Source organism: Stegodyphus dumicola, chromosome 7, assembly GCF_044657685.1.
Source record: "Stegodyphus dumicola isolate Sdum_Otavi_A_Nest chromosome 7, ASM4465768v1".
Taxonomy (NCBI): Eukaryota; Metazoa; Arthropoda; class Arachnida; order Araneae; family Eresidae; genus Stegodyphus; species Stegodyphus dumicola.
The window spans coordinates 107,292,443-107,318,340 of NC_140774.1; the positions used below are offsets into that span (position 1 = coordinate 107,292,443).

The window sequence follows — 25,898 nt, forward strand, 5'->3', positions numbered from 1 at the left end:
AAAGTAGTAACAGAGGTTATTGAAAATGAAAAAATTTCGATTGACAAATTAGTCGGTGTTCTCGACACAGCAATTATAGGACTTGAACAGCGGAATTTTGTAACTGAACAAGAAATTATGTCTGTTTAATAGAATTAAAGAGAAAGTATTATCACATGAAACGAGGCAAAACTTAAAACAACTTACATTGAAAGAAATGTTTAATAAAGTAAACAAATAAATATTAAGCTTTTTCTTTTTGCAAATTTTGATACCCTTTAATCGTAATTGTTCTTTATATCATAAATTATGGTTTCATATTTTTAATTTTAGAATTTCTGCATGCCATCTTACGAGATTTAAACTGATGATCTATAATCCGGAAAAATCGATAATACGGAATCGCCGAAGTCCCGATGAGTCCGGATTAATGACTTTTGACTGTGTTATGAACCCATATGCATGCAACAATGCTTTAGATCTTCCGGGTGAAAGCAAATGATTTTCAACGGTAACCTGAAGAGGCTACTGGTAATCCATAGTCTGTAGATCATTAAAGGACGTAAGTTCATAGTAGAAAAAAAGACTGCTGATGCTTAAAACAATTCCTTTCTAATCATGTGATATTTCAGCAATATCTAGCAAAGCCAGGAAATGCTCACAAATTTTGAGAAAAATTGCAATTTTGCTTTAGTTAAACATTTTGTACTGCAATAAATAGAAACATGCTGTTGATTAAAAATATCAATCATGGCACACGAATACTAACAATATGATGAATCATTTTTTGATTTTATTAAATACTTTTCAACAATAAATGGTACATAATGCTTTGCAAAATTGACTTAAGTTAAATGAAAATCTGATTTATGTCATAAATACTTTTGAAAATACTAACATCATTATCCAATAAAAATACACTTTTTAATGCATATAAAATAATAAAGAAACTCAAAATCTTTATAACAAATTTTCTGATTCTCGAATACTAATGCGTTTAAAATTCTGAGAGTGACCAGTATTTGTCATCTTATTCAGTACAAATGCACTTTAATCTATAACAAAAGTACACACACTTAAAAATCTCATATGGTCATCATTTGATTTAATTATTAGTCAGAATCTTCAGGTTCACCAGTATTTGTCTTGATTAATTTCCACTCTTCTGCTTTTTTCAAGGCTGATGTAGCTAGATCTTTAACTTTTGGAGGTACGTCATCTACCTCTGGTCTTGTGAGAGCCATTAAAATTTCCAATAAATTGGTTTCTATTATTTTTTCAGCACAACTTTTACTAGCATGAATGAGGCTGTGAACAATAGCAACACCTCTGTGGCACAGTTCTTTATCTGCACTTGCTGTCAGCTTACATAATATTTCTAGCCATGCTTTTGTCTGTAAAATAAAATAATTGTTATAATAAAAATAGAACATAAATAAAACAAATATGTTAACTGAAATATAATACTACTGCATTTTATCTAGTATTTTCTCTTCTGTGGAATAAGTAAAATTTATGAATATATTTTAAGTTATATAATTGAAGAGAGATTATTTAACACATCTGAAGCATGTTTTTAAATTTAGGGATTTTTTAAAACTCTTTAATGATTTTTTTTTTAAACTTAAAGCAAATTCTACACTTTGTGCAACAATCATTAAGGTTTATTTATCAAAATATACTTTTATGGGAATGCCTCATATATTCAGAGGATATGTGAAGAGAATTGAAAGCAAAGGAAATATTAAACAATTAAAAATGGCTAACTATTTCAAAAGCCAGTTTCACTATGTTTCAGGTTTTTATCAATTTACATTTTTCATTAGAATTATTAATCCCTGACTTAAGTAATTAATAAAGCTAATGAAGATAGCCTAATATTAATAAGAAATGCTGTGTAACTAACTGAAATATGTAACCATAACACGTCAACCTATTGTAATACACAATCGAATAGGTGTGATGATATGGATTCTTCTTTTCTTTCATCATAACTTTTAATGCATTTAAACAAATCATAGTTTAGTAGCAACTAGATGAGTGTTTTATGCCATTAGTGATATTTTCCCTATATTTTGGTATCAGAAGATTAAAAATTCTTGCCCCATATACTTATGTTTTGTAACTATGAAAATAATGATACTAACTTCTTTGAAATTCATCTTTGATTTATTCATAATTTAACTGCTAAATTAGCAGCCATTAAAAAGTGAAATGAACAACAATCTACCAAACCACTAATAACAAAAAAGAAAACTATACTGGCACATGTCCGTTACCGGATTCATTGCTAGGCAATAACAGTGAAGGAGAAAGTTTTCGCTTAGCAGACTGTCAGGCGCCAATAGTGTATCTCCTAATATCAATGGCTAAGGATTATGAACTTTGCAGAATTTCCACAGTGATTACAGGTGAGAATTTTACTTTTATAACTTTTGTTTTGGGTGTAACATTCTTTAAAGTATAAAAACATGGCTTATGAAAAAAATGTTGAAACATTAACATAAAAATGATCTATTGAGCGAGCCAATACTATGAAACTTACTTCTAAAATTGATATTGCTCCAACAGATGAAAATGTGACATAATAATCAAGCTATACATACTCATTTTGGAATTCAAAATTATTGATTGATATGATTCACTTACAAAAATTAAAAATTTGCCTATTTAAAAACATAATCTGACTGGAGGAGCATTAACTATATTATCTGGTTTACAAATAACTGACAAAATTTATGAAAACTGTGTAATATTACTTAATTACACTTAATGTTACTTAATTAATATTAGTTAAAGGTCTTTTCAGTCCTAAAGTTATGACCATTGGTTATTTTATGAATGAAATTTTAAACTTGCAAACTGTTAATAATTTCTTCATATATTCCAGCTTTAAGAAAGTTCTATGATGAGCTCAATATCGCTAAACAAAACAAAGTGTACATTAAATACAAGAGGATCTATGGTCTACTTTTGCTTTTGATTGTCCTAAATTTGCTGTCAAAAAATATTGTCTTAAATTTTAAGGAAAAGAAAAATTTTAAATGTGAGATTAAATGTCAAGAATCAATAGCTTTATGTTGTTTCTGAGATGTTGTAATTGTTAAATTTAAAGTGTCTTTTCCCTCGCTAGAGGTTCCATTAGTAAGAGAAATCAAAACTTTGTTTTTATTATTCTTTTCGTAGAGAGTCCGGTTTCGAATCAGTGTGATGGACAGATAAATTGTTTCGTACAGCCATAAAAGAAAAAGAGAGGCTGTATAAGAAAATGTATTTAAATATTATTTTTTTCCTTTTGAATGTTTTATGTAAATAAAATGTGATGTCAAGAAATCGAATTGTGGTGTTTCTGTAAAGAAGATTGCCAGCTGAAACATCACGTCAGATTCAACAATGCATCAGAAAAGGTAAATGAATTTAGTTCTTGTTTTTTAATCAGTTATATATAAATAGAACCTGCATATGTCAGTGGATTCTGACAACTTCAATCAACAGTAGTTGATTAATTATGTAATATAATAAAGTTTTTGGCTAAATTTTATGCTGACAAATTCACAGACTCAAATGTTCATCTTGTGGAAATTTCAGTTATAAATCTCTCTAAACTAAAACTAAACTCAGTGGCGTAACAGCACTAATGGGTCAAGGCCTGCAATGCCCAAAATCTGCTTTCTTGACCGTGGGCCCAGGGGTAAGCATATGCTCTGAACAAGTGCTCAGCTTGCCACAGGACCCTCAGTGTTTAGTCCCCAAACAAACTTAATACTCATTTTATCGACCTAAGCGATGGAAATCATGGGATGAAAGGCTGAGTTGAACTTGCCCAGCCCGGCAATCAAACCCCGGACCTGTGCTGCTGCTGCACGATGCGCTAGCCACTAATCGTCCACTTAACCGACAAGACATTTAGCCCACAAGGACACTTAGCCGACATAGACACTTAGCCAACAGGACATTTAGCTGACAAGAAAACTTAGCCGACACAGACAACTAGGACTAGGACTACACCATTGTGCAAAATTACTTGTTTATTAAGGATTTGCGGTGTAGTCTATGTGGTATCTTATAGCTATTGCCACTAACTCTATTGACACCGTACAATAAGCGAGGAGGAGGCCAGACGAGGGCCCCTGGGGAGTACTCTTAGCGGTAATCCCTTCGGAATCTACACATCCTAACGCGCCCAACTGGGAGGCTCTAGCGAGATTTTATTTTTAGATATAAACAAAAATAGGATTACAACTGTTCAAAGAGCTCCCCCACCTCTTTTGCAATCTGTTCACGGAAGGGAAGATTTGAACTTACAAGGAGAGAGTACATAGATTATTCCAGTCAAAAGATAGCTTTTGGCGGGTACTCTAAGTGTAGCTGCAAACGGTCAAGTAGTGGAGTGCATCTCCTGTGCCCTGTCCGCAGCTGCAGCTGCTAGTCGAGCTCAATCCAAACCTTGCAAAGTACTGAGGACATCTTCCGTGCCCTGTGATTAGCTGATTGACATAATGGTTGCCATAAAGTGCTCCAGTCTCAACGTTGCTGATACTAATTCAGAAGTCAAACAACAAAAATCAGCGTTATATTTTCAAAATTTTCACAGGACTAGTTTTGATGGTTTTACTGAACCACCATCCTCAGCTGCAAAACCGCAAATGAACAAGATAGGAAATAATGATTAGATAAGATAAGAAAGCCTGGATGAGAATAAGCAAGTGGCGCCACCTGTCCATAGCTTGTTGATACACTGGAATGTCAAGCGTCCAGTATCGGTGGACTCCTATCAAACTTGCCATTGGCGCATGACCGATTCCCTCAGACAGCGCTTAAACCTTGAAACTGGGATGGGAAGGACAAAGTCAATCTCATCCCTATAGGTGGCGCTTTTTGCAAGATCTTCGGCTAGTTCATTGCTGAAGTAGCCTACATGTTCCTTGATCCACCTAAAGTTTACCGTTTGAATATTGCGAGTTTCTCGATACAAGTTCTTGACCGAGTTTACAAGGGGATGATGATGGTTTGGGTTTGAAAGCGCACAAAGTGTCGGCAAACTATCAGTGTAGATAGTTGTAGAAGTTTCCCTTCGGAACTTAATATACCATTCCAAATGCAAACAGCTCGGCTTGAAAAACCGAGTTACGATCTCCTAATCTGCATTCCTTTCGAAATTTAATTCATATTCCCTGACGAGAAATTTCAGCACTTTTTCAATTTGGCCAATATACCAAACAGCACGATAGATATCAAAGAATGCTAAATTAACACAATAATTAAAAGCACATATGAGATCTTTAGGACTCGAAAACTGAATTTTACTGATAGTAAAAAAATAACTTAAATATTGAACTTATGGGGAAGTCGAGAAATTTTGTAATCCATAGTAAGTTCGAAAAATTATTGAGTACGTGTCAGCTAAACTTCACTGTTCGCTTAGTGTACTGTTAACTAAATGTCTTGACAGTTAAGTGTCCCATAGCTAAATGTCCTGATGGCTAACTCTCCATGTCGGCTAACTGTTCGTTTCGGCTAAATGTCCTGTCGGTTAAGTGTCTGCGACCGTTATAAATCTCTCATAACTGTTAAAAAACCCAGGAAAAAATGCTGAAAAAACCAACAACACTGTGAACAGTTGAAAAAAGAGCACTTTTAATTTATTGCATCAAATTTAAAAGTAATCCATATTAATGATATACAACTTACAGCTCTTATTGATACTGAAAGTGAAGCTACAGTTATCAGAAACAATATTTATACATAATTAGGACATTTTTCTTTAAGTCTATTTCATAATATGTTGACTGGTTTCGGTAATGACAAAATTAAAACAATGGGTTACCGTACAAGTGGCATTTTAATAGGTATGGAAGCATTTACGAATACAGTCAAAAGTCGTTAATTCGGACCTCAAAGCTAAAAACTTTCTGCGCATGCACCGCGTTTACGCGTGCGTGTAAGACCTTTATGACTGCGCATTTGCGTGTGCGCAAGCACAGAATATGTTTTCGCGTGCGCGTGTAATGTATAACGGACGGTATAAGCTAAAATTATCTAATTATCTATTTCAGTTAATGTTAATGATTGCGTTGTTCCTTAATCTTCGAATCGGATCCGGCTTATTATTTTTTGCAGACTGTAAGAGCAATTTTATAAAAGTAAGCTTGAACTTACGATTATGTCAAATAGAATTTCCGATGTTGGAGCTTGCAAAGGATCTACAAAACGAAAGTATGTTTCGATGTCCATCAAACAAAAAGTTTAATTGCTGCAAAAAATGGATAAAGACATGAAAAATGTGACAGAGAGGTTAGTGAAAACGAAAAAATTTCGATTGACAAGTTAGTCGGTATTCTCGGCGCAGCAATTAACGGGACTTGAGCAGCGGAACTTTGTAACTGAACAAGAAATTATTCCTGTTTATAGAATTAAAGAGAAAGTATTATCACATAAAACGAAGCAACTTAAACAACTTACATTGAAAGAAATGTTTAATAAAGTAAACAAATAAATATTAAGCTTTTTTTTTTGTAAATTTTGATACCCTTTAGATCATAATTGTTCTTTATTTCATAAATTACGGTTTCATATTTTTAATTTTAGAATTTCTGCATGCCATCTTACGAGATTTAAATTGATGATCTATAATCCGGAATCGCCGAAGTCCCGACGAGTCCGGATTAACGACTTTTGACTGTAATATTTATATTGTAGATAGTCATATAATGTCATTTCAGTCTTAGTTATAGCCTGAAATGACATTATGGACATTCTTGGTGTTTGTATTTCTAAAACTGTTGTTAAAAAGTGATCTTGAAGATGCATTCATCAATAATATTTCCTTTAATCAAACATTTGAATTAAAAATGAGACCTACTGTTACAAAAGAACAAGTTACAAGTATTGAAAATCTCGCCTTCTATCACAAACCTTTCAGAACCAAACCTATGGATACTGATCTGACTATTCAAGCAAAAGATAACAGCTATTTTTCACAGACCTAGATGATTACTTTTTATCAAAAGAGACATTGTAGATAAAGAGGTACAAACTTGGTTAGCAGATGGCATAACTGAACCATGTCCTTCCGAATATTCTAGTCAAGTAGCAGCAGTAAAAAAGAAAGATAGTATATACAGACTGCTGCAAATTTAATAAAACGGCAGTTAAGGGTCAGTATCCCTTAACATTAATAAAAGATTTACTGAATAAACTTCCATTTGCTAACTACTAAAGATTTAAAAAATGGCTTCTTCCATGTTAGTGCCAACAAAAATAGCTGACACTATATTTTATTTATCACACATTATGGACAATATCGGTTTCTACATGTACCTTTCAGTTTCTTTACCTTACTTTCTGTATGTCAAATATTTGTAAATTCAGTTTTCTAGAATCTAATCTTGCAAGGTCGTGTTTTATTCTATTTAGATGATATCATAATTCTGTTCAAGTTGAAGATGAAGGTATTAAACCTTTAAAATTTATTTCCTCAGTTGCATCTGAGAAACTCAAACTTAATTTTAAGAATTCTATCTTGAAATTACTTTATCTTGAAAGATATTAAAATTTTTAAATCTTATAATTGAATTCCTTAGTCATGTTATAAGGTATTTCTCCCACTTCCCTAGCATGCCTTCGTGGTGTAACGGTAGCACACTGGGCCGGTATTCCAGAGGTCCGTGGTTCAATTCCTGAAGGCGGTTGCATATTTTTCATCTTTTCTGCTTCCAATTAACCTAATGACTCTACAATGTCATCAAAATTGGTAAACTGCTCCAATCTCCTCTTAAAAGAGCAGTTGTTATTAATTATTCCAAACTGAAAAGTAGACTTAACTTTCTTGGTTTCGCTGGACATTTTCATAAATTTATCCTACATTTTTCAATAATTGCTTAACCATTAACTGATCTCCTTAAAAAAAGGAAATGACTTCACTTTGGAGACAAAATAGAGAAATGCTTACAAATCTTTTTTTTTTTTTTTTTAAAGGTTTATGCGAAAAACCCATACTTAGCATTGATAATTAATACAGTGTAACTGAAATAGTACATAATGATGCCAAATAGCCATTGTTATGGTTGCATTCTCATGCTAAGATCCATAACTGATAACTGCCTACATCTAATTTATTATAAGACAAGAAAAATATCTAATACCAAAAAGAAATTTACCAGTTATGAACTTGAGGTATTTGTAATTCAAGCTTTGAAAAAAAAAAAAAAAAAAAAAAAAAAAAAAAAAATTAAAGTTTATCTTGTAGGCAAACATTTATAAATTTTTACTGACTACAATGCCTTTAAAATGATGATGCACAAGAAAGCATACATGAATAGCACATTGGGTTGGGTACTGATTAGGAACTGCAATACCGGTATACTGGGATACTGGTATTTTGAGCCATTTGTACAATTTTGCAATACTGGTATACTGATGTTTTTCATAAAAAAATAAATATATATATATATAAAATCAACATACCCTTCTGTATGTATATATATAATGTTGTATGATCTTAAATTCACTTAGTGTGAAATCGAGTTACTCTACTACTTGCGCAATAGCTGCAAAGTAAGTTAATAATAATTTATTTACTAAAGAAATACAGTCAAAAGTCTTTAATCCGGACTCGTCGGGACTTCGGCAATTCCGGATTATCGATTTTTCCGGATTATAGATCATCAGTTTAAATCTGGTAAGATGGCATGCAGATATTATAAAATTAAAAATATGAAACCGTAATTTATAAAATAATGAGCAATTGTGATCTACAGGATATCAAAATTTACAAAAAAAAAAAAAAAAAAAAAAGAGAAGCTTAATATTTATTTGTTTACTTTATTAAACATTTCTTTCAACGCGCGCATGCGTAAAGCATACATTTCGCATAGCCGAAATTAGAAAATTACAACCAGAAAACTATTTGATTTGTATTCGTGATATTTATAATGGCGAGGAATTTGATTTAAATCATATCAAAGACGGAGTACATTTCTTTCAATGTAAATTGTTTAAGTAGCTTCGTTTCATGTGATAATGCTTTCTCTTTAATTCTATTAAACAGACATAATTTCTTGTTTAGTTACAAAGTTCCGCTGTTCAAGTCCTATAACTGCTGTGTCGAGAATACCGACTAATTTGTCAATCGAAATTTTTTCGTTTTCAATAACCTCTGTGTCATTTTCTTCACTATCGGAAGCGAATTATAATGATGAGGAACTTGATTTAAATCATATCAAAGACGGAGTACATCGAGAAGAAATACTACATTTAGTAAATAATTATAAGCCGAATAAAATTAAAACATCTGCCCTGGAGATAACGATAGTGTTGACAGATCAACTTCCAGTTCATTGCGCGCCGCGACTTTCCTCCTCCCCCCCCGTGCAGATCAGCGTGAAATTGATAAACAGATTTCGGAACAGTTAGTTAAATGAAGGATATGCTTTATTATCCATTTTTTGCAGCAATTAAACTTTTTGTTTGATGGACATCGAAACATACTTTCGTTTTGTAGATCCTTTGCAAGCTCCAACACCGGAAATTCTATTTGACATAATCGTAAGTTCAAGCTTACTTTTATAAAATTGCTCTTACAGTCTGCAAAAAATAATAAGCCGGATCCGATTCGAAGATTAAGGAACAACGCAATCATTAACATTAACTGAAATAGATAATTAGATAATTTTAGCTTATACCGTCCGTTATACATTAAACGCGCACGCGAAAAACTATCCTGTGTTTGCGAAAACGTATTCTGCGTTTGCGCACACCGATATGTGCAGTCGTAAAGGTCTTATGCTCACGCGTAAACGCCTATGTGCAGAAATTTTTAGCTGTGAGTTACGGATTATAGATGATTCCGGATTACGGATGTCCGAATTAACGACTTTTGACTGTATTGATTATATTATCTCCTAAGATTAATTTTAGTACAATTATCTAAAAAGAGTGAACCCATAGTTAAAAAGTTTAATTCCGAAAATTGTTTTAAAGTAACTTGAACGTAAATTGTTAAAAATGTTTAATGGAGACTTGAATTAAATCATGAATAACAAAATTTCAATTGTAAAAAGAAATTAAATTAAAAGCAAGTAATCATTGCCATTGATCGGAAATTAGCTGACTTTTCAAAGGAAACAACCCAACTCCCGTTCAATGAACAAAAATTAAGAAATAAATATGAAGGTGTTTCGTTCTTTACTCAAGTAATAAGGCGATGCCAAACCAGGGTTCGTACACATTTCTGCACACAGAAATTGAGTACTTTTAAGGACCATTAATGAAAAATTTAAGGACCTACAAGCAAATGGGAACTGAATAAATTCAATTGAAAATATTATCTATGCCTGAATTTCACTTTTGTAATACCACCCTAAAAAGAAAATAGATCCCTAAGTAGTATGCATTATTACTAAACATAAATTAAATAACATAATTGTTAATAAGTTTGAAAATAAAATAAACTTTATGCAATTTATCAAGTAGCACTAAATATTTTACGCTTATAATACAGTACAAAGTCCGTAATCCAGACTCGTTCGGACTTCGGCGATTCCAGATTAGGGGTTTTTCTGAATTATAGATCATCAATTTAAAATCTGGTAAGATAGCATGCAGAAAATATACAATTATGAAACCGTAATTCATGAAATAAAGAACAATTATGATCTAAAAGGTATCAAAATTTATTAAAAAAAAGTTTAATATTTATTTATTTACTTTATTAAACATTTCTTTCAATGTAAGTTGTTTAAGTTGCTTCGTTTTTTGTGCTATACTTTCCCTTTTTACTTTACTCTTTACTCTGATTCTTTCTTCTATAAACAGTGTCTCTTCTCTTTACCCACGTGCGTAACAGACGCGTGCATTAAACGTGCATGCGTAAATGTATGCGCATGCGTAAATATATTATTTGCATACGCATAAAATTTATAGCTTTGAGGTCCGAATTATAGATCATTCCAGATTATGGACGTTCGGATTAAAGACTTTGTATTGTAATTGGTCATATTCGAAAGAAGATAAGTGACATTTATGTTTTACTAACAGTTAGCTTTATGTTGATTTTTTTTTATGTCTCATTTTTTTACATACTTGATCAGTCTAGAGGTTTAGTAAATAGCAGGTAGATTTTATGTCCAACGGCATATGTTAAAATGAGAAATAAGATCATAATCAGCATGATTCATAACAAAAGACCGAATGTTGTCACCGCTGCTGACTGTCTAGAGAGAGACCTGCTGATTAGAACAAACCTGAAACACCTGATGTAGACACGGTTGGGTCAAGTTTTGAAAGTTAGTCAAGCTCTGTTTGATGCAGTTAGTGTCGTAGCTTCGTGTAATCTGGCTCAATAACTCTATCATATGAGGAAATAGAAAAGGGAAATTATAGTAAAGGTTGAAATCATAAACAATTGGGTAATTTACATAATAACTGCACATATCTTTGAAGAATAATTTTCTTTATGTATTTAGTTTCTTTCTTCAACACGTTTCCTTTTCATTTTAGGATTTTGGGATTTAATTAAGGATTTCTGTTATTTTAAAAAACACTAAATGCATTTAGAATGTACAGAAAAAGCTGCTAATTTAATTTTTTTACTAAAATTAACATTCAGAAGAAATATGAAATATATATATATAGTAAAGGCCGGTTACAAAGCTGATGTGGCAGAATTTCTAGATTTAAGTGACGCACCAAACAACAAAATCTAGAAATGGCAAAATGTTTAGAATTTATAGCAGGCATTGGAGGCAGAATTTAGAAAGACATCAGGCAGCATAATTTAGGATCCACAGAGGTGGAAAATGCTACATCAGGTGGGAAAATGCCTAGTGCCAGCTCTGTGTATGATACATTAAGACATAGTAGATGAATCTTTTAAAAATGTAAGTTTTTCAATTTCTTTATTAATAAAAAAATGCCTTTCTATAATGCTTGCCCATGTGATAAGATAAGAAGCATTTTTGATATTTTCCATGTTTGTGGCTGGTGAAAAGTAGAGAAAATAAAGGGAAGATTAAAATGTTAAGATTCTAGTATCAGAAGTAAAACATTCAAGTATTATGTTTTCATTGTTCTTCCAGACATTCTCCAAAAAGTATTCTTCATCACAAACTTTCTGTAAAATACATCCATTATGTGTTGACACCAAGGAGACATTTTTCATTTTGTCACATATTTTCGAATCTTCTAGAATCGTGGGTCTATAAATCTTGCCTTCAAATTCTTCTAAACTTTTCCAAGCTGCAATGTCTAAAATCCTAAAGAAAAATTATCCTTACCCTTTCTGCAACAGCAAAAAACCACAAATATTTTGGGAAAAAAAAAGGGGGGGGGAAAGTATAAAATTAATTTTATAGAGAAAACTGATGCACATTCTGAGAATTTTGAATACTCTGAGACAATTTACATGGGAAAAACTCTTACTGTGAAAAAATTAAAAACAAGACATTTTTAATTAATTACATAGCTAATTTTGCTTTTGCTAAGAGCTGTTTTGTAAATTGTGCTTTATAGCATCATACCTTGTTTATTTTGCAGATTCAAAATAGTGTATTATTATTATTACAACTTATTAGTTGCCAAACTGAACCTTTATAACATGACAGCGAAAATTTTTTTTTATTTTAATGTTATTTTTTAAATATAATTTCAATATAATTACCGTTATTTTAATGAAATTTATCAATGTTACAATGTTTTAAAAAAATCTTTGAAAAATTCTCAGATCCCGGAATTAAAAAGTTTCTTTACAAACTAATCTTAAAATCGCCAAAATGTTGAAACGTCACCAAATTTAGAACCGTTTAATAAAAGAATTCACTCCCTAAAAGCGAAAAGTTGTTTAAGAGCTCTTTATTAGAAAAAATGAATTTCGAAATGCTTATGTTTCACTTCTTTCTTAGAAACTCGAGTATCCCATGATTTATATTAGAAATAGAAATAAATTAAAACTCATGAACCCATACGGCAGTGAATCGCTAAATGTATTCCTCCAAAATGCTAATTTACACTCAAAATGGCAGTCGTAAAAACAGACAGAAATTTCAGATGATTATAATGAAGGACCTTCTGCTGATTTTGGCCCAAATTAAGGACTTTTAAGGACCAAAAATCGATTCCTAAAAATCTAAGGACTTTTAAGGACCGTACGAACCCTGCAAACTGGCAATTTAAGTTAGGCCAAATACTTCCATGAATTGAAGGGATCAAGAACCAATGCAGAGCACTAAAGAACTCATTCTGATTAAACATTTTCACTAATTCAATTTTGAGTGAAAAGCAATTTAAGCAGTAAAATTGATAAATTACTTGAGTAATTGTCCGCGGACACCCTCGTGTTTATGCATTTTAATTCAAAACTATTTGTAAAAAATTAATCATTAGAAATTGGCATTATGAAATAGAACTCAAAGTAATTGAAATAAACATTAGAAAATTACGAAATATAAGAAATATAATGCAATCTTTGCAAAAACAAATCAAAAAATAAAAATTTAAATTTAAAATATATATAATAAGAAAAGGGAATGTACATGAAGATATAAAAGACCAGAAAAAGCATTAATTAACTTACGTTCTTTCTAGTGGGAAGTGGGCAAGTGTTCTCTTTGCGCCTTACTCAGAAGGGTCGTGTTTCCAAAATTCTTTATCAGCAGCGGGAGCTTTGAATGATTTCAGTCGGCGAAACTTGTGTGAAGTAATTTATGGGAGAGGGAGTGACTAGGAATTCTTGAGGGACATTTGTTGTGGAGTTCTTATTTGAGTGACACCGTCTATTAAAATTTTTGAATATACTAGTGAATGGAAATTAATTAATTTCTGGATAATTGTCGTGTCATAACAAGGAAGAAATTAAGAAAAGGGAAAAAGGAATTTTCACTGTCAAAGAGCTATTTGATAAACTAAAGATTATGAAATAAGCCCATTTTTTTTAATAACAGCATAAGTCTGAAGATAATTAGCTTTTTACATTATATACAGCTTTAATTACACTACGTACAAATCCTTCAACTGATAGCCAGTTTGGCATCGCCTTATTATTTGAGTAACGGACGAAACACCTTCGTATTTATTTCTTAATTATTGTTCATTGAACGAGAGTTGGTTTGTTCCCTTGAAAAGTCAACTAATTTCCAATCAATGGCAATGATTATTTGCTTTTAATTTAATTTCTTTTTACAATTGAAATTTTGTTATTCATGATTTAATTCAAGTCCCCATTAAACATTTTTAACAATTTACATTCAAGTTACTTTAAAACAATTTTTGGAATTAAACTTGCTAACTATGGATTCACTCTTTTTAGATAATTCTACTAAAATTAATCTTAGGAGATAGTATAATGAATATTTCTTTAGTAAATAAATTATTATGTAATATATACACACACAGAGGAGCATGTTGAATTTAGTTTAGAAATTTTGCTGTAGCACGATTTTGACTTAACAACTTCAGAAATTCTTATTTCTTAAAATTTCAATCTTCTGGAGAATTTATAAAACTGTTATGTACATACACCTAAAAATACAGTTGATAGTAGAACAATGCAGCAATTAAAAATGCATACTACTGTCAAAGTTGAAAGAAAATCTACACATAAATTTTTGATTCTAAAAAAAAAAAAAAAAAAAAAAAAAAAAAAAAAAAAAATTTTTGCTTAATATTGACCTTACCTGTACCATACACAATCACTAAATACACATGCATGTTTATACCATATTTGTATAATAAAGAAAGCAGTGGGGATGAAGAATTTCTTCAGAAAATCACAAGGATGTTAAAATATGTTTATAATGATGTATGTATTATTATATTCAACAACACCTACGTTAACACCTTGTTATATGAAAAAACACTTAAATCATCAGTATTGGTTAGTACTAGCTCATGAAGAAATACTAAATACTGTACATGTTATATGCATTTTTAATATGCATCAAAGATAAAATACTTATGAAATATACCTTCCTCTTATTTTATGATAGTAAACATTACCTATAAATATTCTATGCACACAAGTTTTTTAAACTTTTGTATATCTCTAAAAATTTAAAATTTTCTTATATATTCCCCCCTCCTCTCTCAAAACACTTACATACGTGGAGCTGTGCAGTTTAAATCCACATGCATATTTAAAAGTCCTTCATATATGCTTTTGAAGCATTACAGGAAAAATGCTATATAGTTTTTAATCTTATTACCATGAAAAGCATAAATATGCATATTCAGAAATTTGCCAAATCCTAATAAATGACTCCCATACGCCAACTCTATACATGAAAGGCATATATGTATTTTGTAAAATTTTCCAGTATAACACATTTCATGAAACTGGATATATTACTAAACTGTTTCATAGTGCATTTCAATACAAAAAACACAAAAGTATACTGTATACATGAAAGGCATATGTATACACTTTGTAAATTTTCCAAGTATAACACATTTCATATTGGATTTTACTAAACTGGATATAAAAAGAATAGCCAATAAAAAAAATCTGAAAGGTTTCAGATTCTAAATTATGTTCAAATGGGACAAAGCCCCTTTAGACATAAAAGAAAAAAAAAAAAAAAAAAACCTTTGCCAGAAATGCTTTGGAGATGTAGTGTTGCATTTGACAGCAGAAGTGCCATTCTCATCTTCTGTGAATTTTAGTACTGCATGTTCCTTCTACCAGTGGCATTAGACAGTTTGTCATGCTTTAAATCATAACAGTCTCTAAATTAAGTGAAGTCCTTAAGCTGAAGTGAAGCTTTGGAAATAAAGTAATTTTTGTAAAATCATTTGATGCTTTACAAATCAGATGCTTATTATTTCACAAGTATTAGATACTCTAATTTGAAGAAAATTATATCAATGTGCCATTATTTTTATTACACTTACATCAAAAAATTTCTTGCACGCTTTTTTACTGACTTCCGTAAGCATAGCTAGAGTACCAGACGCAGCTTTAGCAGTGTCTAAATCATCATCATCCGAGATTAGAACTAAGAATTTAACTCTGTCATTATTTGGGAGTTCATACAGTTTCACAACCTGAAATAAAATAAAGATTACACAGATGTATTTTTGATTTAGTAAGATTGATGAAATACTACAAAAATAAATTTATGGACTTATGAAGACATTCTTTTTATACTGTTTCATGGTGCATTTCGATAAATGAATTAGACGGAAATTTAAGTTTAAAAGATTTAGTGCACAAAGAAAGTATCAATGTGACATTAACCCATTCATGATGGGCACCTCTGTTACCAAAGCATTCTCTTGGGACGGCGCGTTAACTGATGCGTCGTCCTGTGGGGATGGGCAATTTACGCTGCTAAGCCTAACTTTAGAAAAATATTTGTATAAATGAAATTTGTCATCCAATTTTTCCAATTTTGGGTACATTATGAGAAGAATATTCAGGTAGTCGTCAGAATTAATTTTAAGCCTTTATTACAGTCAAAAGTCGTTAATCCGGACTCGTCGATTCTGGATTATCAATTTTTCCAGATTATAGATCATCAGTTTAAATCTCGTAAGATGGCATGCAGAAATTATAAAATTAAAAATATGAAACAGTAATTTATGAAATAAAGAACAATTATGATCTAAAGGGTATCAAAATTTACAAAACAAAACAAAAACATAAACAAACAAACAAACAAAAAAAAAAGCTTAATATTTATTTGTTTACTTTATTAAACATTTCTTTCAATGTAAGTTGCTTAGTTTTATGTGATAATACTTTTTCTTTAATTTTATAAACAGACATAATTTCTTCTTCAGTTACAAACTTCAGCTGTTCAAGTCCTAATTGCTGTGTCGAGAATACTGACTAATTTGTCAATCGAAATTTTTTCGTTTTCAATAACCTCTGTGTCACTTTCTTCACTATCCGAAGCGAATTATAATGATGAGGAATTTGATTTAAATCATATCAAAGACGGAGTACATCGAGATGAAATACTACATTTAGTAAGGAGTTATAAGGCAAATAAAATAAAAACATCTGCCCTGAAGATAAGGATAGTGTTGACAGATCAACTTCCAATTCATTGCGCGCTGCAGAATCCCCCCCCCTCCGCCGCAGAACAGCGTGAAATTGATAAACAGATTTCGGAATGGTTAGAGAAACGAAGGATATGCCTTTATCCGTTTTTTGCAGCAATTCCACTTTTTGTTTAATGGACTTCGAAACATACTTTCACTTTGTAGATCCTTTACATATTAGTAAATATATATATCGAAAATTCTATTTGACATAATCGAAAGTTCAAGGTTACTTTTACAAAATTGCTCTAACAGTCTGCAAAAAATAATAAGCCGGATCCAATTCGAAGATTAAGGAACAACACAATCTGCAACATTAACTGAATTATATAATTTTAGCTTAGCTTATACCATCCGTTATACATTAAATGCGCATGCTTACATATTATGTGCACGTGGACACGCATATTCGCAGCCGTAAAGGCCCGTTTCCACTGCTGCGTATGTGTTGCGGTGTCTATGTGCTTATCCAATCAGCGAACGAATTCACTTTGATTGACATCTGCAATCCGGGCGATGTGCGGTGACGGATGACATACGGATGGAGTTCAACAATGTTCAATTTCTATCCATATGTCTGCGGATGCGTTGTGGTCATGTGGTAAAAAAGGAGCAATCAGGTGTTGTCACCAACAATTAATGGCGGCAGAGGTAGCGATGAACGCTGGCTTAGAGAAAGAATGTTTCGCTAAAAAATACATTATAGTTGAATTAACATTATAATGAGAAATTTGCGTACTGAAAAAGTCAGCAATCAGATGAATTCAGTTAAAAAAAGATAAGAAAAATAAGATAACTGCAACTACAGTACTTGTTCGCAGATAAAATCAGATAAATCAGCCAAGAAATTCAGTTCAAGAAAATCAGCGGCCAAAAATTATAATTCCAAGTCCATGAAATAGCAAAATTTGTCCTGACAATTATTTCCTAGTTCTCCATACTCATTTATTTACCTTTAATAAAAATGAATGTCTGACTATATAAAACTCCTATAGCAAATTAGATATGATTAAAAGATTTGTTATTTTTTTCTTTTGAAACAGGTAAAAACTAAAAACGTTAATTTATAAATTAAATTTGATAGCCTTTTAAATATTCCACTACATTAAAGAGTATGTTAAATTTGTATTTCCCTTTATAAATATATGTTTTTGGCCAACATATATTTGTAAGCACATGAAATATATTTTTAGCAGCCCGTTTAACTTCAATCGGAACGCCACTTTAAAAGATAATGTTTTTTGTAAAAAATGTACTAGAAGCTGAAGAACACTCTGGTGAATTTTTCAGACGATAGCACACTGAAATAGGACCAAAAAATTTAGTTTTAAGAATTGATTTACTGATGATGTATATAAGCCAAAATATGCATACGTCTCCCGTGTGATGCTAGCTTAGTGGTGAAGCTGACGGTAATAAGGTTTACTTTTGGGGGTCGTGAGTTCGAATCCCATACGCTTTTTGCAACCTGTCTGCAACTTTCTCAGCTTTTTGTTCCAATTTGATCTATATTCGTGTTTTATAATTTATTTCTATTATTACATGTGTTAAATATATATTTTATTTATGCTCTTATTTATTTAAATTTCCTCCAATAATATATATATTATTTCATCAATATTTAAGGCTTTTAGAAATGGAAAAAAAAAAAAAAATTTCAAATTTATTTCAGCTTCTATGGAATTAGTGATGTTCATAATATGCATTATAACCTTACTTATCTAAAAATTGCTAGTGTACTTAACTTTCGCAGTTCATAAGCAGAAATAAAAATTTCCAATAACATGGAATTTAGTAAACAAAAACTTTTCTGGGTTTTACGTCAGGATCCATATCAAATCCAAAATAAACAATACTCGCTTAAGCGGGAAAACTCAGATAATCAGCGTCGTAACTCGCGAACTGCTTGTTTGGCGCCAAAATATTACAGTGACACCTAGTGGCGGAAAATGAAAATATTCTACGGATACGCAGCAGTGGAAACGCTTGTACAGATGCAGTAGGCGTGTCTTCAATTGACGCAACGCGTTCGTACGCAGTAGTGGAAACGAGGCTTAAAGGTCTTACATGCATGCGTCAACGCGACGCATGCGCAGAAAGTTTGTAGCCGGATTATAGATCATTCCGGATTATGGGTGTCCGAATTAACGACTTTTGACTGTATTATATTCTCCTTAAAAATTTTATAAAATACTCATTCCAGAATATTATAATTTTCCCCTTATCCCACAAATAAATATATATGGAAAAATATCCAAACAATCGCAGATTTTATTTAACACAACACATAATTAAAATTAAAAATATTAAAACTGTCTTTCATAAAAATTCAACGAGCAAACAACGAAAAGTAAGCAATGTTTCAAAATGAGACAGTGTATGATATTCTTTGAAACATGGGTGTACAAACCTTGCATTAGTCACAGGAGTATAATATGTGCTGCTATTTTACTCAGCAAATTTGACTCATTTAGCATTTATATATGTTCTATGGTCAGATAGTGCTTTAGTTTTGCCATTAAAAAATTAAAAAAAAAAAAAAAAAAGTAAAATTAAAATACTTTTGCTAAGCGATTACAAAATATTAGTTTCAAAGTAATAAAAAAGTCTCTAATGATAGAACATCTACTCCACTATAACCCATAAAAAATAAAATAAGAAATATTAATAAATTAAATTAAAAGTATTCCAGAGCATCCAGAACATGTTCATTGGTTTATATAAAATGACGCAGTAGGAGCGATTACATTACTGAACACAAACGAATTAGCGATTGTGTATACAGTCAAAAGTCGTTAATCCGGACTCGTCGGGACTTCGGTGATTCCGGATTATCGATTTTTCCGGATTATAGATCATCAGTTTAAATCTGGTAAGATGGCATGCAGAAATTATAAAATTAAAAATATGAAACCATAATTTATGAAATAAAGAACAATTATGATCTAAAGGGTATCAAAATTTACAAAAAAAAAAAGAGCTTAATATTTATTTGTTTACTTTATTAAACATTTCTTTCAATGTAAGTTGTTTAAGTTGCTTCATTTTTCATGTGATAATACATTCTCCTTAATTCTATAAACAGACATAATTTCTTGTTCAGTTACAAAGTTCCGCTGTTCAAGTCCTATAATTGCTGTGTCTACCGACTAATTTGTCAATTGAAATTTTTTTGTTTTCAATAACCTCTGTTACTTTCTTCGCTATCGGAAGTGAATTATAATGATGAGGAATTTGATTTAAATCATATCAAAGACCGAGTACATCGAGAGGAAATACCACATTTAGTAAGCAATTATAAGCCAAATAAAATAAAAACATCTGCCCTGAAGATAAGGATAGTACTGACAGATCAACTTCCAATTCATGGTGCACCGCAGCGTTAAAGATAAACAAACTTTAGATAAACAAACGTTAAAGTTTAGATAAACAAAGGATATGCCTTTATCCATTTTTTGCAGCAATTCCACTTTTTGTTTAATGAACTTCGAAATATACTTTCGCTTTGTAGATCTTTTACATATTAATAAATATATATCAGAAATTCTATTTGACATAATCGAAAGTTCAAGCTTACTTTTATAAAATTGCTCTAACAGTCTGCAAAAAATAATAAGGCAGATCCAATTCGAGGATTAAGAAACAACGCAATCTGCAACATTAACTGAAATAGATAATTTTAGCTTAGCTTATACCGTCCGTTATACATTAAACGCACACTCGTAAACGTATTTTGCGCACGCGCACAAGCATATTTGCAGCCGTAAAGGTCTTATGCGCATGCGCAGAAAGTTTGTAGCTTTGAGGTCCGGATTATAGATCATTCCGGATTACGGGTGTCCGAATTAATGACTTTTGACTGTATTCTACCTTTAGATACTGCTTTCGTTTGCCATTAAAAAAAGATACATTTCCCTGACCATTAAAAAAATTCATCTCTAAGCACGAAAAATCTAAGAGTAATAAAAAAAAGGGAAAATATACGAGTAATAAAAAGATCTCTAATGATAGAACGTCTATCCTACTATATCGCAAAAATAAAAATAAAAAGTACCTCAATGAAGTTAGAGCTTGTGCATTTGTTTATGTCAAATGACCCAGTTAAAGAGACATTACATTGCTCAACACCCACCCACGAATCTCACTCTCATTTCGAAACAAAATACAAAAAATAAAAATCACTGCCTAGGAATGAAGGTAAACATACTTAACTTTCGATATATTTCCCCATAACAGGCATACAGCTACATCTAGCCGCAACAAAAAATATTAATTAAACGTTCTATGTGAAAAGTCAAATCTGGTATGCCGGGCGTTCGGCATTTTTCAAAAGTGCACATCAGCGTAGCCACTGAGAGAGGGGTTTCGAAAACTAACCAGTGAGCTTCTACTGCTCTTGTGATGCTAAATCTTCGAGCCTGTGAGCGTATGTTGTTTACGTTTTAACCTTTTCGCAATGGCGCACCTTTGTTTAAGACGCTCGTGCGGGACGGAAGAGAATCAAAGGCAGTCACCGTACAGGACGGAGGTTTTGCATCGCTAAGCCTAATTTTATCAAAAGTTTCGCTTCTAGCATCGTAAATTTTGGTATCATTTTAGATTATTACTTGAGCTCTTATATATGTTAAAATTAGCCCTTAAAACATTTTTTTCTTTATTTTACATGAAAATATACTTAAAAAATTGCTTATCATCTAAAATAATTTTCAGAAGCGCTATTCAAATTATTCCAAAGTTTTAATTGATAAAATCCATCAATAAAGTTTAAAACTAATAAAAAGAACACAATAAAGACTATTTACAGTAAGAAGTAACAAAATTTAAAATGAAAACGAGTGTGGTAAATCGCGAAGCACAAAGAAGTATTACTTTGTAACTCTTTAGAAAATGAATCAGTACTGTCATTTGCATTAGTAAATGGTTCACTAACCATACTAGGGTATTCTTCCTCTGATAAATAGCACCTTCCCACCATAATAGACAGGAGGTGAGGTTTTCCTAAATAAAAAAAGAAGGAACGGAAATTTATCTGAAGGCAATGCAAAACGTAAAAAAACTCCGCACAGTAACTCTAAAAGACCATAGTAGAGGAAAAAAATAGAATAAAAAAGGAATTGGATATAAATCAGATACAAGAATGTTTTCATTAGCACGCAGCGATTTAAAGAGCCCCCCCCCACCCTAGGCTGTAGAGTAAAATACCAAGCAGAATATATCAAACTCAAGGTCAGGAACCTAAAACTGCGTTCATTTCAAAAGTAATGGACACAGGATGCCATCTAGTGGGCCTTTAGAAAAACGTTCCACCTTAAAATGCATATACGCATCACCCGTCCTCTGAATGTGATCTTTACTGATGCGTGGATAGGATGCCTGGCTGTAAGAGACGTTCTTAGGGAATTCGTATATGGGACGCCCGTCCTGAAAGGGTTAATTTGTATTTGTTTCGCAGTTATAAATGTATGGTGTAATAGCAGAAAATCTCGTAGTGCTTTCTTTTTATGAGTTTCATTAATGGCTGACATTTCAATTTCACGATTTTTATCATGCAGTCGCTGACATTTCTTCGTGATTTTTATCATGCATTAATATCTGGATTGATGTTCACGGCGTATTATCTCTCTTTACATCAAGAAAATGACTCAAGCTACAATTAGCGTCGAGTATTATGCATGTACTAACACCTGTGGATTAAGAGAATTCAAGTGTATAATTTTTTGGACTGGAAGTGTTACAATGAATCTAGTGTTTTCTTATTTCAGTGCTTGCATTCTTTTGAATTTTAAAGTGTAAGATTCAGAATACATATTGTGTATGATCTGATTATATCCATTATTAACAGTAAAAGTTAATATGTGAATAAATTGAATATAATTGTTGTGAATAAGATAAATTCATTCAGTTTGATGAGTATTTCTTGAGTACACAGTACACGTAAGAGTGAGCAGTTATTAAATATGAAATTTAACACACTAAAATGTATACGAATCCAAATTAGTAAAGTTCACTTTGAATTTAAAATTCTGCACTGGTTATTAGAACATCTTTTCTATATAGACTGCAATAAAAAGTCCTGACTTCTATTTACATATGTAATTGGTATAAATATTTTTCTCATATGCATAATTTTATGTAAAGATAGCATTTTGGGCTCATGTTTATCACATATTTCTTTCTTCATCTTATTTACCACTTACCAAGTAATATTTCACATAGATATTTTTGCGGAGTATCCAACATTTGTTTGTATTTATTTCAAATTCTTTCAACCAGGTAGTGAAATCTATTGCTTATATTTGATCTAATTTCGCAATGAAAAGTTTCAGAAGAAATCGATGATGCTTTAATTATTTTGTACAGATTAAATTAACTGGCAGAATATTTTCAACCATCTTGCTTAAATCTTAAACCAAGCGAAAGGTCATGTGACATGACAGAAATATTACTCGATGCCCATTGGTCCATCCTAGAAACCACTCCCTCGGTGGCTACACAGATGTGCACTTGTGAAATATGCAGCGGGTAGAGTGAATTAAATGCTGACTCAAATATGACACACCCAGCCGTGAGGTAATGTTCGCTGCTGATGCATATATGACACGCCCATCCTGAACGGGTTAATAATTTAATAATTAAAATTTTATGAAGTACTTTTTCAAGTGTTTGAACCATTATTCATATAACAACAGTAAGAAGTGCTTTAATTTTTTAGAGTATGTTGAGTTATTTTTATTAAATGCATCTCCTATAAAATATTATATTAACTGTCAAGAATTTTAAGATATCTTGGGTCAAAAATACTAATTCAAATCACACATAACATCAAGATAAATGAACATTACGAATAAGATTTCTAAAACTGCCAAGTTTATTCATGCCTAACACACATTCAACTGGCACTGCCAGATCCAAGAACAAGAAGTATAACATAATGAAAGATTTACACCCTCTTTGGCAATTAAAATATATTTCCACGTAAAATTTCTTACATCTCCTTTAAAAAATTTTGCTTAAAATACTTAAATGCTTTATTTCATAATTAAGGCTTAATGTGATATATGCATAAAATACATTATAAATATAAAAAAAATATGTATGCTACTGAATGTGTACATACTTCTTCAGACAACATAAGATTAACAAGGCACTGAGTAGCAGCCCTACGTAACATTACATGTTCTTGATACATGTATTCTTCAATTTTAGTTATCCCAGAGTCCTTCAATATTCTCTGCCTGAAAAATATTTCAATACATTTTTTAAAATGGGATAAACTTTCTTGAAATAAAATGCAAGAATTATAGAAATACTAAGTATAAGTAATTTTATGAAACTAAATAATGCATTTCATATATATCAAACAAAAAATTTCATAATAAAAAATAAAAAAAAATTCTCCCCTGGCCCACTAGCGGCCGAGCGGTAAAGACACTGAACACTGGTACTTCGGTCCGAATCCCGCGAACGGGCTGGCTGCATGGGTGTTTTCGTGGTTTTCCCCATGTGTAATGTGTATATGAGCCAGTTTCCCTTAGAAAGTCCTCCACGAAGGCATCCCTCCTTTTAGGCGAATAGCCATCGTGTGCTTTGGCATAGTTAAATAATACAATCTATAAAATTTTGATATACAGGAATACACAGAAAACTACATCTAAAATGACATTTTTAATAAGAGAATTATTTGAAATATACTGATATTTTAAAAGGGAAAACATTTTTATATAGAAAATTTATTATTATAGACAAAGAGATATTTAATAAAATTAATTTCGGAATTTCCTCCTTACAACACAAAAAATGTCTTCTTTCTATATACAAGGAATCAGTTACTACTGTTATCTATAAAAAAATATTTTTCTTGCCAATTGCATTGCCCTTTCAAATTGCTACGGCCATACCTGAGGAAAAAGATTTTTTTTCATAACAATATATTATACATATAATAAATCTTAAAATTTTAATCATGTTTTGCTTCCTTGCCCTAATATATCTGGCATAATTTAAAATACATAATATTCATAATTTCTACAAACATCTGCATCACCAACTGGTTAACACATAGTACATGTAATTTAATCTTCCAACTTTCGAACTAAGGGTTTTAGGGTTTAGTTTATTTTTTGTATTTTCTGATTATAGGTACCCCCCTCTGAAATAGTTGACAAGCTAGGAAGCAAAAGACCACAGCCATTTTAAAACATGACAGCGCAAAAGTATTATATAAAAAAACGATCAACAAAATTAAAAAAAGTAAGTATTTTATTATGAATGCATTCACATTTCTTTTAAATTTTGATACTATATTTGGATTATTTGTGCAAACTATATATATTAAGAGCTTTTTTTAATATAAAATCATTATATTTTTTCATTCATTAACTTTACTAAACATATACATATGTAGAACTACAATAATAAAATTCATTCCCAGAATGAAAGCTAATGTGAATGCAGGTGGAGCACATAGTAGAGAAAGAAAGATAACCGAGAAGGAAACTTTTTTGATAAATGAAAGAACATTTTTATAAATAAGCACTGAAGCATTTGATGTAAACAAAACTGTACTCCACCAGCAAGACTATTTTCAAATAAATTTTTATGCTCTTAAATTAACATAAAAATGTATAAATATACTGCAAATTACAAGATCCAGAATTGTCGGGAGTTTGACAATTCCAGATTTCAGAAGTTTCTGGATTTTAAATCTAGTAACATGACATATAGAAATCATAAAATTAAAAATATGAAATAACTAAGCATTTATGACTTAATTTCTTCCAAATCTAATTCTTTCTCTTTTCCCAACTGTTATGCCAAAGCAGAAAACAAACATTAGCAACATTCCACTCCCCCGCCCAAAAAAAATTGTCTTTAAGCTTCAG

At 31.3% G+C, this 25,898-nt stretch overlaps 1 protein-coding gene across 2 annotated transcripts in view; it reads right to left on the reverse strand.

Annotated features, from left to right (window-relative positions):
* Positions 1-752: 752 nt before the first annotated feature.
* unc-45 (unc-45 myosin chaperone) overlaps positions 753-25,898 on the reverse strand; it is a 175,398-nt gene continuing 150,252 nt past the window's right edge. Inside the window, exons 19-21 of one of the 2 annotated variants that reach the window (XM_085820693.1) lie at positions 24,134-24,251; positions 15,862-16,014; positions 753-1,373 (exon numbers count right to left, since the gene is read on the reverse strand). In XM_085820693.1, the coding sequence (XP_085676819.1) occupies positions 1,092-1,373; positions 15,862-16,014; positions 24,134-24,251 (553 nt within the window). In that variant the 3' untranslated portion in view covers positions 753-1,091. Of the gene's footprint in view, positions 1,374-13,549; positions 13,749-15,861; positions 16,015-24,133; positions 24,252-25,898 lie in introns of those variants that run through there. The other variant, XM_085820694.1, reaches the window with a different exon arrangement.